The sequence below is a fragment of the Pan paniscus genome, chromosome 10, assembly GCF_029289425.2.
Source record: "Pan paniscus chromosome 10, NHGRI_mPanPan1-v2.0_pri, whole genome shotgun sequence".
NCBI classification, from domain to species: domain Eukaryota; kingdom Metazoa; phylum Chordata; class Mammalia; order Primates; family Hominidae; genus Pan; species Pan paniscus.
Window position 1 is genome coordinate 36,524,117 of NC_073259.2, and position 19,891 is coordinate 36,544,007.

A 19,891-nucleotide genomic window follows, 5' to 3' on the forward strand; every position below is an offset into this window, starting at 1 on the left:
AAAAAAAGGACAAAAGCCAAAGAGAAGGTCAAAGTTGACTGTGGAGAAGGCCTTGCAAGCAGGGAACTTGGGAAGAATTGGAATGAGAGTGAGAGAAGGCAACTGAGTTTGGAAATATTTTTTCTGACTAGCTTTTCTTTCCAAATGCCACTGAACTTAGATTGGTTTAGGAAGGGTTGTAGTACATCAAAGTGGCTAGAAGCACAGGTTTGGGGATCAGATAAGGATTTCATTCTAGAGTGTGATCTTGTGCAAGTTATTCAGCCTTTGTAAACCTCAAATTCACACAATGTAAGATGAAGAAACTCACCTTCTGAAAATTAGAGATAACATATGCAAAGTGAATCAATACAGGGCTTAACATATTTATCACCCCTTTGGTAAATAACCATGACGATTACCAGAGCTCTTAAGGGCAATGGCAGGTGGGAAGCAGAACTCATGGGTGGTAATCCCCAGGCCAGCCAGGCTCACCATGTGCACTTGGACAAGTCCTTGCCCCCATCATTGTGAAATGGTGCAGGGATGCACCATGAGGGTGTGGCAGGATGGCTGACAACAGACTGGGAAGCAGCTCGGCAGAAAAACTGGATTGATGCCCACTATGGCAAGAGATATCATCTCCCCTCTTGTTCTGTGATGTTTCAGTCCTGGAAAGACAAGCATCATGCCTCTGACCAGTGCCTTCAGGGCTGTGGACAACGACCCTGGGATCATTGTCTGGAGAATAGAGGTGAGCTGGGCTGGAGGCACCTTACTTGTGACCACTGGCATCTGGAAGCAGAGTCTGGCTGCCTGGGGCTGCTAGGCAACAGCCCGCCAGCACCCCTTAGCCTATGGTTTGAGGAGAATGAGAGGCAGCATCAAAGTACCTATTTCCCATCCTTCACCTCTCCTGGGTGCTCAAAGCAGGTGGTTGGCAGGTGGAGGAAATGTTCAGCCCCGAAGAACAGGGCTCCAGACAAAAACAAGCTTGTCCTTTAGCCAGCCACCTGCTCAGTGAGTCTGCACTTGCAGGAAACACCCTGGAAAGACAGGTGGGACCTACTCAGCAGACTCCTGGCAGCTTCCATCAGAGAAATGGAACATGTCTTCCACAGGGCACCCTGGCTCCTACAAAATATGGGGAGAGGTGAGGGGGCACTGCAGAGATGAGGAGCTGTTCAGCCCATCTCCTCTTGGGCTTGGGACCCTCTGTGCGGCTGTGAGCTCCAGCAATCCATAGCTGGGAACCACCCTGGCCTGGGTAGCTCCACCTGCCAGATACGAGGATTCCCCCCAACCCCTGCCCTAAGCCCAGTCAGTTGCTGCTGCCTAAAACCCAGTGGTGATGCCTCACTTCACTATCCTCAACCAGGAGGGGGAGTCAGCTCTCCAGCTAGCCTCGCAGAGATTGTGAGTCCCAGGTCACTTCCATTGTTTGAAGGCTTCCAGTTTCCTTAAAAACTAACAGGTACTGGCGGGGTGCGGTGGCTCACGCCTGTAATCCCAGCACTCTGGGAGGCTGAGGCGGGTGGATCACGAAGTCAGGAGATCGAGACCATCCTGGCTAACACAGTGAAACCCCACCTCTACTAAAAATACAAAAAATTAGCTGGGCATGGTGGTGGGTGCCTATAGTCCCAGCTACTTGGGAGGCTGAGGCAGGAGAATGGCGTGAACCTGGGAGGCGGAGCTTGCAGTGAGCCGAGATCGCGCCACCGCACTCCAGCCTGGGAGACACAGTGAGACTCCCTCTCAAAAAAACAAAAACAAAAACAAAAAACAAGTACTAAAACACGGTTACCAGATTTGCAGTATATTTAACATTTATCACATTTTACATAGAACACACACAAGTATGGCCGCAAGTTTCCCTCACTTGGGGAGTGTGATGAAAATCTACATCAAGGCTGTGTGAACAGTCCTCCAGGGCCAAGCCATACATGCAGTGATAAATCAGGGCCCTGACCGAGACTCCAAATATAAGACACTTGGCACAGAGCCCTGCTGACCGCTGGCACTCTCCAAATGTTATCCTCCACCTCCCACGGCCCCACAGAATCCAAGTGTTCTTTCCTACATGGACCTGGGCCAGCACCCAGTGGTCAGCGTTGGGAAGAGTGTTGGAGGTGCTGGCACAACGGCTCAGAGAAGGGTTTGTACTTGGTCGTTTATATCCAGCAAAGGGCTGGAGGTGGTTCACAGGCTTCCCACAATAGTGCGAGATGAGATCGGGTGGGAAGTAGAGTGGAGAATAGGGCAAGGGAAAGCAGGATAGGGACCAAGGTTCAGATCCGGGGTGATGCAAGCAGAGCTCACAGAAGCCAGAGGGATGGCCACATTAACCCTGTGGCTGGCTGCCTCACATCCTGTAAGGTCATCGAGAACATCTCCCCTCCTTCTCCCCACCACCTGCACCGAATGACAGAGAGGAGAGGGAGGCTCGTGGGGAAGGGAGGCGGGAGGGGATGTAGCCTATACCCCACCCCTTGTCCTTCCAGAAAATGGAGCTGGCGCTGGTGCCTGTGAGCGCCCACGGCAACTTCTATGAGGGGGACTGCTACGTCATCCTCTCGGTGAGCACCCTCCTCCCCACTCCTGTGAGCCTCTCCCCTGGGGCCAGTTCTTGGGCTCTACTGGGAGATGTGCTGGTGAGGGAAGGTAGTCAGTCCCTGGTATCGGTCTCAATGGTTCCTCAGTGCTATGCAGAGCAGACCTCCAGTCTGATTATCAAAGGCCATCATTAAGCCTGGGTTTTTAATGCTGCATAAGATGGGGGTAGGACCCTCAGTCTGAACCTCAGTGAGCCACCCACAAGCAGCACTTCTCCCGGGCCTAGGCCCCACATTAAAGTGGTGTGGAAGAAGGCCTGATAAATGCAAGGCCTGTCTCTAGCCTCAAAGTGCTATTCTCATGGAGGAGACTCACATGAACGGTGCTGACAGCGTTGTGCAGGTGTACAGATGAGCACTGTGCCAGCTGTGTGAGTGCAAGGGACCAAGGGGACCTGTGAGGTAAGCCTGCAACCCGGCTGGGAAAAGATCCCTGTTGGTATCTATTTATTTGGGGAACAACAAGCTGTCAACTTTCCCCAGATGCGGGGAGGAATTTGGGCTGCCAAAGCTTATGCCATGATCGCAGGTCTGCTCGGGGGCCAGGGCAGCTCCCACATCCACTGCAGGAGAGAGGGCCCTCAGTCTGCCAAGGGCAGGCACATGTGCTGCATTCTCCCCATAACAGGGGCCAGCAGCAAAGGGGAGGTGAGCTGGCCCCTGACCTGATCTCTCTGACTACCTCCCAGACCCGGAGAGTGGCCAGTCTCCTATCCCAGGACATCCACTTCTGGATCGGGAAGGACTCCTCCCAGGATGAGCAAAGCTGCGCAGCCATCTATACCACACAGCTGGACGACTACCTGGGAGGCAGCCCTGTGCAGCACCGAGAGGTCCAGTACCATGAGTCAGACACTTTCCGTGGCTACTTCAAGCAGGGCATCATGTGAGTGGGGTGCACAGAGCAAGGACAGAAACAGCAGTTTACAGAGGAGGAAACCCAAAAGGCCAACATGCATTATCAAGAAAGTAATCAGAGAAATGCAAATCAAAACAAAGCTGTCACTTCCACCCACTAGAGCAGCAGATTAAACAGCTGGGAGGTGCCAAGTGTTGGCAAGGCTATGGGGAAATAGGAGCCCTTGTGCCCTGCTGATGGAAGTGTGGACTAGCGCAGCATCCTGGAGAGTAGTCAGTGCCACTTGCAAATCCCACTTCTGCATGTGTAACTCACAGAAATCCTCACGTATCCAGGTCCATAAGGGCACATGGACCAGACTGTTCATAGTAGCCTCATTAATGATGTTAGGAAGCTGCAGGCAACGTAAGTGTCCATCACTCGGAGACTGGACATGCACACCACGGAGTATTATGCAGTAGCCAGAAGCAACAGATTAGATACACACCTAACACAAGGACAAAGCTCACAAACATGGTGCTTAGCACACAAAGTAAGAAACAGACTAAGACATATAACAGAATGCCAATTTCTGTTTTAAAAAGCACACGCATGGCCGGGCATGGTGGCTCACGCCTGTAATCCCAGCACTTTGGGAGGCCGAGGCAGTTGGATCACGAGGTCAGGAGTTCAAGACCAGCCTGATCAACATGGTGAAACCCCGTCTCTACTAATAATACAAAAATTAGCTGGGCATGCTGGTGCACACCTGTAATCCCAGCTACTCGGGAGGCTGAGGCAGGAGAATCATTTGAACCCAGGAGGCGAAGGTTGCACTGAGCTGAGATCATGCCACTGCCCTCCAGCCCTGCAACAGAGCAAGACACCATCTCAAACAAAACAAAACAAAACAAAAACATGCACACAAAACAACAGGATGGGTTGGGCGTGGTGGCTCACACCTGTAATCCCAGCACTTTGGGAGGCTGAGGCAGGAGGATAGCTTGAGCCCAAGAGTTCAAGATCAGCCTAGGCAACACAGTAAGACCCTCATCTCTACAAAAAATATTTTGTAAAAAAGCTAGCCAGGCATGGCGGTGCACTCCTATAGTCCTAGCTACTCCATGGGCTGAGGGTATTGAGCCCTCAATTATCGAGCCTGCAGTCCCTGATGAGGATCACTTGAGCCCGGGAGGTCAAGGCTGCAATGAGCCATGATTGCACTATTGAACTCTAGCCTGAGTGACAGAGTGAGACCCTGTCTTTAAAAAAAAAGGTGGGGGGCACAGTTTACTAGAATGAAAATAAAAAGGTCAACAGTTAGAATGGAAGCGTATGGGGGAGAGGAATGGGAGTAGGACAGGCAGATAAAGGGAATGCACAGACACGTAACACTAGAGAGGGAGCGAAGGCCGATGATAATGTTCCATCAACTGAGAAGTTTAACTGAAAACCTTGCCCGATATTAAAACAAAAAGAGGAATTCCAATGAGCTTGAGAATTGTGAGGCTAGGCCAAGATCAGCTTCTTGCAGGTCAGCAGTCTCCACTGACTGAGGCCCTTCTGGGCACAGAGGAGCACACTGAGCCACTGGGGAACCCAATGACAGAGCCCCTCTGCTCCGGGGCTACCTTCCGCATTCCCTTAAAGTGCAGGACCCCTGGCTCGGAGGCTGGGCTGGGCTGAGTGCAGGGCGGGCGAGCTGATTCCTAGGGTAGGTGGTCTTAAGGCCGTGGAGTCATTAATGCTTCTGCTGCGGCACAACTTGTATCCCTCTCCCAGTAACACACTGGCATTCAGACAGTTCCTGGAACAAAACAAGCCCTCTGTGCTGCAGGGGTCTTTGTCACTGATGTCTCCTGGACACTGTTATAGTGCCTGGAGCACTATTCCTCTGGGTATTGGTTCATTTTCCTTGTAGTATCTCAGTTCAAATGTCATTTCTTCAGAGAAGACTGCCCCAACTCGCTACCAGAAAGTCACTCACCCAGTCTACTTGTGGGGCAGCAGCTGCCACCATCTGTATTTACCTTGCTGATGTACTGTCATCATCACATGAGTGAGGCTGCATCTGTGTAATTCACCACTGTCTCCCCAGAACCTAGCACATAGCAGGCACTCAAATAACTGAATGGATGTTCCCTTAGCTACAAGCAGGGGGGTGTCGCCTCTGGGATGAAGCACGTGGAGACCAATACCTACGACGTGAAGCGGCTGCTACATGTGAAAGGGAAAAGAAACATCAGGGCTACCGAGGTTAGTCCTGCACACTCTCTGCCCCGGGCCCGGGGCTTCTCCACCTGGCACCTAAGAATTCCTCCTGAACAATGTTTACCTCTCATCGACAGGTGGAAATGAGCTGGGACAGTTTCAACCGAGGTGATGTCTTCTTGCTGGACCTTGGGAAAGTCATCATCCAATGGAATGGCCCAGAGAGCAACAGTGGGGAGCGCCTGAAGGTATGGCTTCCTAGCCTTAGCACTCTCTCAAGTTCCTCTTTCTTCTTCCCTCCATGCTGGCTCTTCCCCAAGAATCAAGGTGGAGCCCTGCCTTTGAGTAGAATCCGTCTTGGAGACAGGCCAAGTGTGTGAGTTTGTGACTCACCCTGGACTCCTCAGCATCCGAGTAACTCCTGTGTCTGGGATCTAGGCTGCTCTCCCCAAAGACATCAGGCAGAAAGGGGTCCCAGAGGAGTTGAGGGCTTCCTTGGGCTTCTTTGACAGGCTATGCTTCTGGCAAAGGATATTCGAGACAGGGAGCGAGGGGGCCGTGCTGAAATAGGAGTGATCGAGGGAGACAAGGAGGCAGCCAGCTCAGAGCTGATGAAGGTCCTTCAGGACACCTTTGGCCGACGCTCCATTATCAAGCCTGCAGTCCCTGATGAGATCATAGATCAGAAGCAGAAATCAACTATCATGTTGTATCAGTGAGTAGCTAAACCTGGTTTTAGCTGGAAGCTGGGGTTGGGGGGAAGGTGTCCCCTAGAACACCAGCCACCTCTGCTTGGCTCCTTGTTTTGGGTGTAGCCATCTGGTTTTCTTCTTAGTCCTTTTCAAATGCAGCTCCTAGAAAGCTTGGAGATCCCCCACTCAAGGAGGCAGTTCTTGTTAGCAACTCTCCTGATCTCTTGAGGAGACCTTTCCTTTACTCTAGCCTACACATGCCCAGGGATGTGGAAGGGATAATGTTTGGGAGAGAGATGAACAAAAGTCTCCACCAAAGAAAAGAGTCTGCACATTCCTGTCCTCACTCAAGCCATGGCTGTCTTAGGCAGTCACACTCTACCTAGAAACTCCAAACTAAAACCAAACCAGAACAACATCTAGTTGACTACAAGATGCTTTACAGAGGAAAAGGCACAGGCTAACCTCTCCCCTTCTCCAGTATCTCAGATTCAGCTGGGCAGCTGGCAGTCACAGAGGTAGCAACAAGGCCTCTGGTCCAGGACTTACTGAACCATGATGTAAGTAGAGTTTGGGTGGACTTAGCTTGGGGTAGCCAGACATGCTTCAGAAGCAGACCCTGTGCAAAATCTTCCTTCTGGTCTTGAGCAACCATACCTATCTCTGGCTGCTTTAGGACTGCTACATCCTGGACCAAAGTGGAACCAAAATCTACGTGTGGAAAGGAAAAGGAGCCACAAAGGCTGAAAAACAGGCAGCCATGTCTAAAGCGCTGGTAGGAGCTACAGATGTGCAATACTGTTCAAATAATTCTGCTAAGAGCACTTCAGGTGTGTCACTCCACAGAGCCATGCTAGGTATTTGAGCATATAACATTGTGCTTACACACATGGACTGCAAAGTCAGGCAGACAAACTGGGATTCAAATCCAGGTTTTGTCTTTTCCAGCTGTGTGCTCTGGGGAAGACATACTTAACACCTGTGGGCCTCAGTTTCCCCATATCTAACATGGGGGTCATACCCATCTCCTAGGGTTATTGTGAGGATTAAATATCATTTGTAAAGCACTCAGGGCTGGGCGCAGTGGCTCACGCCTGTAATCCCAGCACTTTGGGAGGCCGAGGCAGGTGGATCACCTGAGGTAAGGAGTTCAAGACCAGCCTGGCCAACATAGTGAAACCCTGTCTCTACTAAAGATACAAAAAAAATTATCCAGGCATGGTGGCGCATGCCGGTAGTCCAGGCTACCTGGCAGGGCACTGAGATAGGAAAATCACTTGAACCCGGGAGGTTGCAGTGAGCCGAGATCACGCCACTGCACTCCAGCCTAGGTGAGAGCGAGACTCTGTCTATAAAAAAAGCACTCAGAACAGTTCTTGGCACACAGTACCTGCTGAATAAAAGGTGGCTGTTATTATTGAAGGGGATATCACATATCAAGGTTAATGGCCCTGTCCTCAAGGAGCTTATATTTGTGCAGATCCATGCAGATGAACCAAGCCAGAAGCAATAAATGAGCAAACAAATGTGATGCAAAGTCAGTAAGGACAAAAGTACTGAAAGAACACAGCATAATCATCCTAAAAATTAACAACCATAATCACCGCAAGCCAATAAAGAGATCCAAAAATGTTCCACTCAGTCATTTTTTTTTTTAGGCAGGTACCTTTGTCCTTAGACAAAAGTGAGTTAGAATTTGACTCTGACTCCCAGAGGGGAGACGCTTATATCATGTGGCTTCATAGAGGTGAATTACCAGACAAGCAAAGAACTCAGTGTATTCCACCACTGACCTGCCTTTGGGAATGGGTGGCTCTGCAGGGCTTCATCAAGATGAAGAGCTACCCCAGCAGCACCAATGTGGAGACCGTCAACGATGGTGCTGAGTCGGCCATGTTCAAGCAGCTGTTCCAGAAGTGGTCAGTAAAGGACCAGACCATGGGCCTGGGGAAAACATTCAGCATTGGTAAAATTGGTGAGACTGCCCCCAGATCATCTTCTCATTGCTAAGACTCTAGAAAAGCAGGCACAGATGCTTCTTACTCACTCGGCTTTTCCCAACCCTTTCTCCACAGCTAAAGTTTTCCAGGATAAATTTGATGTGACTCTGTTACACACCAAGCCAGAGGTAGCTGCCCAGGAAAGAATGGTCGATGATGGCAACGGAAAAGTTGAGGTAAGCCCAATGATTCAAATGTCAGGGCAGGCAGCACTGGCCTTCATGGCTGTCCTGCTGGGGGCAGGGGTGCAGGTGATTCTGTGTCTGCTTTGCTTTCCCTTTCCCCTCCGGCACCTCAGGAGTCTTCTTTAAGAGTCTTGTGAGTCTGTAGAGTTTTCAGGGGAGTGAAAGGCACATCACTCCCCTGAAATGTGCTATCAATATCTCACCTGGAAGATATATTCAAATCATTGCTCAGCCTTGCAAAGACAGAGCCATGATGGGATGCTCCTGAACAGGATGGCCCAGTTCATCTCACAATTCAAATCATGCAAATGTGATGAGTCCTCAGCACTGGGAGAGAACCAGAGGGAGAAAGGGAACATGGAGTAAACGTCAGCACCTTCCCCACCTGGATTCTCTCTTTAGTGTGGCCTAGCCCCTCCCAGCACCCCCATCTCTGAAAAACGGTGTCTCCTTCTATGCCCAGGTCTGGAGAATTGAGAACCTGGAGCTGGTCCCTGTGGAGTATCAATGGTATGGCTTCTTTTATGGGGGAGACTGTTATCTGGTCCTCTACACATACGAGGTAAACGGGAAGCCACATCACATCTTGTACATCTGGCAGGTAGGCCTGGCACAGGCTTCAGCTTTGGATCCTGATGTGTCCTCTGGCCACTGGGCTGGGGCGGGGAGCATGGGTCCTTCATGGCCTCTCACCATTGCAGGGCCGCCACGCCTCACAGGATGAGCTGGCAGCCTCAGCATACCAGGCAGTGGAGGTGGATCGGCAGTTTGATGGGGCCGCTGTGCAGGTTCGAGTCAGGATGGGAACGGAGCCACGCCACTTCATGGCCATCTTCAAAGGGAAGCTAGTTATCTTTGAGGTGAGGATGCTCTGATAAAATTACACCATGAGCTGGAACGTTCCAAACTAACAAACCAGCACAGGACTATTGGAGAGCAGAGGAGGGGTGGGGTAGGGAGTCAGGCTTGGATTAGACAGAGGAAGAAGGGGGTTAATCCCTCTAAGACAGTCAAGTGAATCCCAACTGCCTAGGGCTTCAAGTCTGAACCACTATCTAAATTATGTTCAAGGTCTTTCATAACCTGACCCATATTACCTATGCAGGTGCACCACCCTCAGCTCCCTAACCTGCACCCTCCACTCCAGTCAGGTGGGTCTCTTCATTAGACCTCACGTGTACCATACCATACCCCTCCTGCTTCAGATGTGCTCTTTCAAATTCAAGTCCCACTTCTTCCATGAAGCCCTGGCTGAAGCACTACCAAGCAATGCGTAATGGCACATGCTTGATATCACACAAGTCTGGGGTCAAGTCCTAGCCTTGTCATTTACTAGTCAAGTTTCCAAGTCTCAGTTTCCTCATCTGTACTGCGGAATAATAACATCTACTTCATAAGAGTTATAATGAGGATCAATGAAATGATGTAGGTAAGCACCAGTCACGGAGCCTGGCATATGATAAAGTTCTCAGGATGAAAGCTGTTGTTATCGATGCCATAACTCCAGCTTACCCTGACCCTTTCCAGTGAGTCTAGAAGCTCCTCAAGGGCAAACATAATACTACAACATTCACGTTTCCCACAACAGCTCCTCTAGCACTCTGCTCACATGGTGCTCCTTAGATCTGGACTCTGCTTTTCTTCTCTCTAGGGTGGGACTTCCAGGAAGGGAAATGCCGAGCCTGACCCTCCAGTAAGACTCTTCCAAATTCATGGAAATGACAAATCTAACACCAAAGCAGTGGAAGTTCCAGCCTTTGCCTCCTCCCTAAACTCCAGTGATGTCTTTCTGCTGCGAACTCAGGCAGAGCACTACCTGTGGTATGGCAAGGTAGGATGGCTGGGCCCCGGGTCAGACCAGCCCCTCGGAGCCCAGACCTGCACTCCCCTCCTCCTGTCAGCAAGGTCAAAGGACCTAGAGTAGGCTGGAGTGCTTGCTTTGGCAGCACATATACTAAAACTGGAATGATACAGAGAAGATTAGCATGGTCCCTGTGCAAGGATGGCATGCAAATTCATGAAGCGTTCGATATTAAAAAAAAAAAAAAAAAAAAAAAAGCTGGGCACGGTGGCTCATCCCTGTAATCCTAGCACTTTGGGAGGCTGAGGCAGGCAAATCACGAGGTCAGGAGTTCGAGACCAGCCTGGCCAACATGGTGAAACCCCATCTCTACTAAAAATACAAAAATTAGCTGGGCATGGTGGCACACGCCCATAGTCCCAGCTACTCAGGAGGCTGAGACAGAAGCATCTCTTGAACCAGGGGGCGGAGGTTGCAGTGAGCCGAGATTGTACCACTGTACTCCAGCCTGGGCGACAGAGTGAGACTCCGTCTCAAAAAAAAAAAAAAAAGCCAGGCGCAGTGGCTCACACTTGTAATCCCAGCACTTTGGGAGGCCGAGGCAGGAGGATCACAAGGTCAGGAGAACGAGACCATCCTGGCTAACACAGTGAAACCCCATCTCTACTAAAAATACAAAAAAAAATTAGCCAGGTGTGGCAGCATGCGCCTGTAGTCCCAGCTACTCGGGAGGCTGAGGCAGGAGAATCGCTTGAACCCAGTAGACGGAGGTTGCGGTGAGCCGAGATCGCGCCATGGCACTCCAGCCTGGGCAACAAGAGTGAAACTCCATCTCAAAAAGAAAAAACTCACTGAAAGCCCTGCTTACACCTAGCAGAAATCTCATAAATTTCTATGCAGATGGAGGCTGGATAAGTCAATCTTCCCATGTGAATTTGGTGGACTCTAACAGACAGGCACTAATACAGAACAAAAACACAAAATATGATGTCAATTCATATTGCAATAGTGGATTAAAATGCACTAAGGCTGGGCGCGGTGGCTCACGCCTGTAATCCCAGCACTTTGGGAGGCTGAGGCAGGCAGATCACCTGAGGTCAGGAGTTTGAGACCAGCCCGGCCAGCATGGTGAAACCCCGCCTCTACTAAAAATACAAAAAATTAGCTGGGCATGGTGGTGCACGCCTGTAGTCCCAGCTACTCCGGAGGCTGAGGCAGGAGAATTGCTTGAACCTGGCAGGTGGAGGTTGCAGTGAGCCAAGATTGCGCCACTGTACTCCAGCCTGGCTAACAGAGCAAGATTCCCTCTCAAAATAAAATAAAATGCACTAAAATTATTTTACAAAAAAGAACAGGAAAAGATGCTTAACATCATTAGTCACTAGGGAGATGCAAATCAAAATCAATGAGATAACCACTACACATCTATTAGAATGGTTAAAAAAATTGACAACATAAAATATGAGCAAGGATGCAGAGCAACAGGAATTTTCATGCATTGCTGGCAGGATTGCAAATGGTACAGCTTCTGGAAAACATTTCGACTGTTTCAGTTTTTTTCTTTTTTTTTTGAGACAGAGTCTCATTCTGTCGCCCAGGCTGGAGTGCAGTGGCGCGATCTTGGCTCACTGCAACCTCTGCCTCCTGGGTTCAAGTGATTCTCCTGCCTCAGCCTCCCAAGTAGCTGGGATTACAGGCGTGTGCCGCCACACCCAGCTAATTGTATCTTCAGTAGAGACGACGTTTCGCCATGTTGCCCAGGCTGCTCTTGAACTCCTGACCTCAGGTGATCCACCTGCCTCAGCCTCCCAAAGTGCTGGGATTACAGTAGGGAGCCACCACGCCCAGCTGACAGTTTCTTACAAAGTTAAACATACACTTACCGTATGATCCAGCAATCCTACTCCTGGGTATTTACTCAAGTAAAACAAAAAACTATCTTCACACAAAAACCTGTGCACAAATGTTTATAGCACCTTTATTCATAATCAGAAACAACCCCACTGGAAAATGGATAAACAAACAGTAGTACATCCACATGATGGAATACTTCTCAGCAATAAAAAGGGATGAGCCGCTGGTAAACCCAACAGAGATCTCATATGCATTCTGCTAAGAGAAAGAAGCCAGACTGAGAGGCTAAATATTGTATGACTCCACTTACAGCATTCCGGAAAAGGCAAAACTATAGTGATGGAGAATAGATTCATGGTTACCAGAGGTTAAGGATTCAGGGAGGCTTTGACTCCAAAGGGGTCGCGCCCCAGATAATTTTGGGACGGACTGAGGAAGAAACTGTTCTGTGCCTTTATTGTGGTGGTAGTAACATGATTCTGCTTGTGAAAATTCTTAGAATTGTATGTCAAAAGAGTATATTTTACTGTATGTACTTTTAAAAATAAATTTAAATTTTTTCTCTAAAATAAAAATCAAAAGTAGGTGCCTAAATTCAAACTGAAGCTGAAACAAAGGTGACTTTTGCCAACACCCACTGTGGGTTTCAAAGCCTAGTCCTGTTCTTTGCCCCACACTGTTTTCCTCCCCACTCCCCAGCACTAGAACAAACTTGTCTGTCTTCCCAGGCTGAGGGACTGTGGTTTGGTAGCTGATCCTGGCACACTGAGTTAGTCTCAGATGCTTTTCTTTCCACATCGAAGTGCCCCTGTGCAACTAACACCTGTGCTCTCCTCGCCCCACTCTCAGGGGTCTAGTGGGGATGAGCGGGCAATGGCTAAGGAGCTGGCCAGCCTTCTCTGTGATGGCAGCGAGAACACTGTGGCCGAGGGCCAGGAGCCAGCCGAGTTCTGGGACCTACTGGGAGGGAAAACTCCCTATGCCAATGATAAAAGGTATGGGAACACAGCCTCCCCCTCTTCTGGGCTCCCCCTGCCTGCCAGGCTTGTGAATTGCACAAAGGCTAAAACCTCAGTTTTAAAAACATTTCTAAGCAGCTTGATGCCCTTAAATGGACTATATTGCAGACTTCAGCAGGAAATCCTAGATGTCCAGTCTCGTCTCTTTGAATGTTCCAATAAGACCGGCCAATTCATTGTCACTGAGATCACAGACTTCACCCAGGATGACCTGAACCCTAGTGACGTGATGCTCCTAGATACCTGGGACCAGGTAAGACACAGCTGCAGAAGTCAGAACATGAGAAAGACTCCCACAGTAAGGGTTGTTTTTGTGTAGTATCCCCACCCTAGAATAAACCCAGGGTAGCCCTGGACCATCCCCAGCTCAATCAAACCTTTGTCAGCAGTGACCAAAAGAAAGCCCGGGTTTTTTTTCCAGGGGTGATGTTTGAGAATGATGTTTGAAACTCACCATCCTGGGCATTTTCCCACCTTGCTTTGGAAAACTCCAGCCATCCTATCATCATCCTATCATCATTTTAATCTTAGGATCAATAGCAACGGACTCCACATGCAGAGGATATGGGCCTTTGGGGGAACAAAGGCAGTCAGTAGACTATTGTCATGGTCAAGTAAGAGCTACTGTGGGCCCACATAAGGGCAGTGGAGTAGGGATGGAGGGATGGTGACAGATTTGACAAAAGCTTAGGAGGTAAAGTTGGTCAGCCCTGGTGACTCATTGGATATGGGGGGTTTCTAGGAAACTCCCAGGTTTCTGCCTTAGGTGACTAGATAGATACCACCTATCAAAAGTGGAGACTCAGATACAAGTTTAGTAAAGAAGAGCTACATCTTGAAGGTGTTATTTTTAAGGTGCTTAGAGCAGTCAAGAGGAAGTGTTCTGCAAGAAGTTGGATTCAGGAAGCTGAAGTTCAGAGACAGCTCCAATTTGGAAAGGCAGACCTGGAAGATACACATAGCAATTAAAATGATAAACATCAAGCTGATTCTGGGAAAACCTTTCTCTGCTGAACAAATTAGGCTGAGAAAGTTTTCTGAGGCTGTGAATTGCTCACGAAAGAAAGGGGAAAGATAGGGTAATGTGTATGATCTAGTACTTAGTCCTTGGTATGAACACAGTAACATATATTAAATCTCCACCGTAACAGGTGTTCTTGTGGATTGGGGCTGAGGCCAATGCCATGGAGAAGGAGAGTGCCCTTGCCACAGCGCAGCAGTACCTGCACACTCACCCCAGCGGCCGAGATCCCGACACACCAATCCTGATCATTAAGCAGGGGTTTGAGCCTCCCATCTTCACAGGCTGGTTCCTAGCCTGGGACCCTAACATTTGGAGTGTAAGAAAAGAGAGTAGGGAAGCTCTAACTTCCTGCCAGGTAGCTCAGAACAGCTCAGTGGGCAGGAAGGTGGAGCACTGATTCACGGCTCAGTGAAACCAGGACCTCATTTCCCTACTCCCATCCCACTCCCTGCCTTTTACTTTTCTCCTCTTTTTCACCTGCCACAGCAGTAAGTCCAGGTAGACAATTCACAGCAGGTGTCAGCAATAAGCAGTGTGAAGTATAAACAGTTTATAAAGTATATCCATACACATCATCTTTTTGATCTTTACAACAATCCTGATAGCCAGTAGAAGTATTGCTCCCTATTTTATTGATAAGGAAGCTAAGAGGATAAGTCATTTGTCTAAAGTCACAGTTAATCAACAGAAAGCCAGGTTTCCTGACTCCTAATCAACTTTTTTTTTTTTTCTTTTTTTGAGACAGAATTTCGCTCTTGTTGCCCAGGCTGGAGTGTAATGGCACAATCTCGGCTCACTGCAACCTCTACCTCCTGGGTTCAAGCAATTCTCCTGCCTCAGCCTCCCAAGTAGCTGGGATTATAGGCATGCACCACCATGCCCAGCTAATTTTTCTATTTTTAGTAGAGATGGGGTTTCACCATGTTAGTCAGGCTAGTCTTGAACCCCTGACCTCAGGTGACCCACCCGCCTCGGCCTCCCAAAGTGCTGGGATTACAGGCATGAGCCACCGTGCCTGGCCTTCAACTGCTCTTTCTTAAATCTTATAGGGAGGACTGAGGGGTTACCATCAAAGAATGTGCATTATGTTTAAGCACCTTTCAAGCCTGCATGGACCCAAAAGGGGGGATTTTCATTTTTACTTATCCTTGAAATGTCTTCTGACTCCCTGGCTCTTTTGCTTTTCCTGAAGACACAGACCAGACCTAAGATGTCCCTCCCCTATAAGAAAGACCTCATCCTGTGTTTTCTCTCTCTTCTTCTCAGGCAGGAAAAACATATGAACAATTAAAAGAAGAGCTGGGAGATGCTGCTGCTATCATGCGAATCACTGCTGTGAGTCGGGTTCGCTCTTGGGAGAAGCCAGCCACATGGGCAACCAGAGCCAGAGAACCCACAAATGCTACAGATGCTCATAGGCAAAACTCATGTCCTTAGTATTACCATAGTTGTCTGTTTTGATGTAAAGACTTTTTGTAATCAATAGAAAAGCAGGTCTCAGAGCCAAGTTCCTTATTTTCCTGACTTCCAGATTTTCAAACAGACTTGCTGTGTAAAAACAACAAAAATGGGGCCGGGCGCGGTGGCTCATGCCTGTAATCCCAGCACTTTGGGAGGCCAAGGCGGGTGGATCACCTAAGGTCAGGAGTTTGAGACCAGCCTGACTAATATGGTGAAACCCCGTCTCTACAAAAAATATGAAAATTAGCCGGGCGTGGTGGCATGTGCCTGTAGTCCCAGCTACTCAGGAGGCTGAGACAGGAGAATTGCTTGAACCCAGGAGGCGGAAGTTGCTGTGAGCTGAGATGGCGCCACTGCACTCCAGCCTGGGCAACAGAGTGAGAGTCCGTCTCAAAAAAACAACAAAAAAAAATGAAAATTTGTTTTATTATTCAACTCTGCCATTTAAGGAGAGATTAAAGTCATTGGCAGTATTTTTCAGAAATAAGCTTCTAACCCAAATGACATTTTTATTCATTTCTGACAGTGAAGTCCACAGAAACTTAGGCCATTTACACCTATTTTAATGGTTAAAAGAAGTGGAGCCTCTAGCCAGGAATCCAGCAGTTCTTTAACCTCAGGAGGAGTGCATGGCACCAGGTGTTCAAACCATCTGGCAATTCTGTCCTTTGTGCTCTACAAACTCAGATTCCAAAGCTAATGTTGATGTAGTATCTTTAAATTGTATTTAAGTAGGACTACAACCTAAAGTCATTTAAAGGCTGGAAATGCAGGGCTAAATAAAAGTACCAAGAGAAGGTATGTGATCCCAATATTCAAATGAGATTCAGGCACAACATGTATGCCAAACTAGCTATACAGGACTTGCCTTGGACTTACTGAATCATGAATCAGCTTTCCCAAGAACAACCCCAAAATCTGAATATTTTCTATTCCCAGATGATTCTGACATGCAGCCAGGTTTGGGGAGCATCGTTATCAAAGATGATTACAGAGGGTGAAGTGGCATAAGTCAAAATGTTAAATATTATACACATTCAGAACTGTAACCACACAGACACTGAGGAGTCTTTTCCCTGTGCCTACATTCTTATCTTACCTAGGACATGAAGAATGCAACCCTCTCCCTGAATTCTAATGACAGTGAGCCAAAATATTACCCTATAGCAGTTCTGTTGAAAAACCAGAATCAGGAGCTGCCTGAGGATGTAAACCCTGCCAAAAAGGAGGTGAGTGGCTGAAGGAACTGTGTCTGTTGGAAGTGGAGCTCTCCGTGAGTAAAAAACTCAGCTCAGCAAATGGCCTAGGACAGTTCCGGCACATTGTAGCCGCTCAATGGACATCTGAGCTAACCAGGAGCTCAAACCAAAAAACACCAGGGTTCTTTCTTGATTATTTTCTCTCCACCTACATCAGTCTATCAGCTAGCTTCTGTTCACTCCTCTCCATCTCTCTGCTACTAATCTAGTCCAGCTATCATGGACTACTTACTACAATCCAACTGGTTTCCACCTGTTCCTACAATCCGTTCCCCACACAACAGCCAAAGAGATCTTTAAAATATATGGCACGGCCCTGTTTAAAACACCTGGAATAGCTTCCCACTACATTTAAAAAAAGAATGTGAAGGCCTATACAATCTGGCCCCTGCCTAGCTCTCTGATTTCATTTCATATACCAATACCCTCATCACTCACCACCCTTCAGCCAGTACAGCGGCTGCTTTGCTGTTCCTTAAAACATGCTTATTCCAGCCTTTGAGCCTTTACACTTGCTAGTGTTCGTGCCTGAAAAAACATCCTTCTCCCAAATCATCACAGCACCAGCACCTTCTCATCATGTAGGTCTCAGCTCTAATATCACCTCCCCAGGGAGGCATTTCCTGACCACCCTAATACTGCTTCCCATACCTGCTCCAGTCCCTTTATACTTGTTCATTGCCTATTTCCCCCTCTAGTAATATCCTTAAAAGGAAGGACCTTTGTTTGTCTTGCTCACCATCATATTCTCAGCTTCTCTGCACCTACAACAGTGCCTAGCAGATAGCAAGTATTCTTAAGTTTTGCATGAATGAATTAACATATTTGAGTTAAAAGAATAAATTTCCTGGCTGGGCACGGTGGCTCACACCTGTAATCCCAGCACTTTGGGAGGCTGAGGTGGGTGGATCACGAGGTCAGGAGTTCGAGACTGGCCTGGCCAATACGGTGAAACCCCGTCTCTACTAAAAATACAAAAATTAGCCGGGCGTGGTGGTGGGTGCCTACAGTCCCAGCTACTTGGGAGGCTGAGGGAGGAGAACTGCTTGAACCCGGGAGGCAGAGGTTGCAGTGAGCTGAGATTGCGCCACTGTACTCCAGCCTGGGCCACAAAGCAAGAATCTGTCTCAAAAAAAAAAAAGAAAGAAAGAATAAATTTCTTTTCCCCTTGAAGAAGTTGATTTGGAAACAGACTCTGGACTCTGGATTTCCCACAATGTCTTATCTAGTCAACTCAAGTATCTGGACTACAATTTTCTTGAAAGCAAAGCCCATATATTAATAATCTTTACTTGTATATAAATATTCAATAAATCATTAAGTAAATGTTTAGAAGAATTTTATGCTCAATAAGATCCACCCGATCATGCATTTGAAAATTTATGGGTAAAAATGCTAGTTACGGGCAGAAAACAAGGAAAACCATGGCTCAATTTAGTTCTTCATTCTGCCAAAATTTGATGTCTGTAATTCATCCTTAATACATAACCCATTATTGCCTTCTGGCAAGAAACTGGTGCTTGCTGGCACCGTGAGAGCAGTGAATCCAGTAAGCTTCTGCCACAGGCCAAAATGGGACTCCCTGACCTGAAGAACACCTCTCCAATGAATAATTTAAATCTTTAACAGCCTTTCTGAGAAATTCATTCTACTTCCCTCTTCAAGGATCCACCTAGAACTCCCTCTTGCTCCGACTTCCTCAACTTCTGTTGGCAATGATGTCATGTCTTCCTTCTAACTAGAAACTTTGTTTTCTCTCTTAGAATTACCTCTCTGAACAGGACTTTGTGTCTGTGTTTGGCATCACAAGAGGGCAATTTGCAGCTCTGCCTGGCTGGAAACAGCTCCAAATGAAGAAAGAAAAGGGGCTTTTCTAAAGCAAGAAGGCCTATACCTATTGCAAGGCCACAGAAAAGAGCAGATAGTGCCAATATCAGGAAATAATTTATCCACCAATTTCTGCCTTTCAGCTACTTAATTTAGATATAATAGAGTCTGCACATCACAGCATGTTCTCCATTTTTTCTCATCCTTGCATTCCTTGCTTGTTATATACCTAAAATGTTAACCATATAGTTTTTGGGTTTTGTGGCCCTCTAGCTAAAGCCTCAGCAGAAAGCACTAAAACTGCATAAATCTGGAGAAATCAAAAGAAAGAGAACCAAAAAACAATGCTTAAAATGTTTAATAACTTTATGTTTAATATTATACCAGGACCTACCTTTGTTTTCAATTTTAAGATGATTATTTCTAAAATCTATTTAACCTGTAAATCATTGAAATCATATATACACTCCATAGGCAAAATCCAAATGCCCAGATCTGTAATGTGTCAAAGCATTTTTAACTTTTCAAATAAAGATACCTATAATGAACAAATGGAGTTATTTTCAGTATTCTGGGTCTGCTTGTTATGGTAATTTTATGTTATACTGGAAGAAATGTTTCAGTACTGGGGAAGTAAAGAGGCAATGTTAAGTGAGCTCTCTGGGTAACTGGACTACTCTAATTTCTGTTTCTGGCACAAGAATGTCAAAATCTGCCTTACAGCTGGCCAGGAAACCTCAGTACCCACCCACCCACACATCATCCAAAAGAGAAATAGGGGCATGTGTTATTAATTTCATTAAACGAGGCCAGAACCAGTGTGTCTACCACTGCAGAGCACCTTCAAAGCATACTACAGACAATCACAAAGAAGAGAACCCACATTTTCCAGACAACTCTAGGTTTGAATCAATAATCCCAAAGAAATCCATGTGGCACAAGTAATATAACTAGGGAGGTTCCGAGGCAGAAGCACGGTTCACAGTGTCGCAAAGCAAAAACAGAACAAAAGAGTTCTATGTCATAAAAGGTGTAAGACAGAACTTGTAAGTTAGAAATTTCAGAAATACCATAATAAATCTATGTTGAAGGGAGCAGCAGTATTGTTGATGCCTGTTCTCCAAGA

General features: G+C 47.5%; 2 protein-coding genes and 1 non-coding gene across 5 annotated transcripts in view; 2 read left to right on the top strand and 1 right to left on the bottom strand.

Annotated features, from left to right (window-relative positions):
• Nucleotides 1-19,317, top strand: AVIL (advillin). 3 transcript variants are annotated; one of them, XM_003824824.5, is made up of 19 exons: nt 1-733; nt 2,484-2,558; nt 3,284-3,480; nt 5,580-5,688; nt 5,781-5,891; nt 6,156-6,358; nt 6,817-6,895; nt 7,012-7,110; nt 8,157-8,310; nt 8,411-8,511; nt 8,984-9,121; nt 9,222-9,380; nt 10,172-10,351; nt 13,025-13,170; nt 13,303-13,447; nt 14,346-14,534; nt 15,485-15,553; nt 16,783-16,908; nt 18,702-19,317. In XM_003824824.5, the coding sequence occupies exons 1-19, from the start codon at nt 668-670 to the stop codon at nt 18,813-18,815; spliced, it is 2,460 nt and encodes an 819-aa protein (XP_003824872.1). In that variant the 5' UTR covers nt 1-667; the 3' UTR covers nt 18,816-19,317. The 3 variants fall into 3 exon arrangements, with proteins under 3 accessions (XP_003824872.1, XP_008976717.1, XP_063449448.1); XM_008978469.6 differs by having other exon boundaries at nt 13,025-13,447; XM_063593378.1 differs by lacking the exons at nt 6,156-6,358; nt 6,817-6,895; nt 7,012-7,110 and having other exon boundaries at nt 13,025-13,447.
• On the top strand, nt 10,451-10,557 carry LOC112436719 (U6 spliceosomal RNA). Its single transcript, XR_003025425.1, has one exon. It is a non-coding gene; the product is annotated as a U6 spliceosomal RNA (small nuclear RNA).
• Nucleotides 12,276-19,891, bottom strand: part of TSFM (Ts translation elongation factor, mitochondrial) — a 21,964-nt gene continuing 14,348 nt past the window's right edge. Inside the window, exon 6 of the mRNA XM_008978468.5 lies at nt 12,276-14,139. Coding sequence (XP_008976716.3) covers nt 14,063-14,139 — 77 coding nt within the window. The 3' untranslated portion in view covers nt 12,276-14,062. The remainder of the gene's footprint in view (nt 14,140-19,891) is intronic.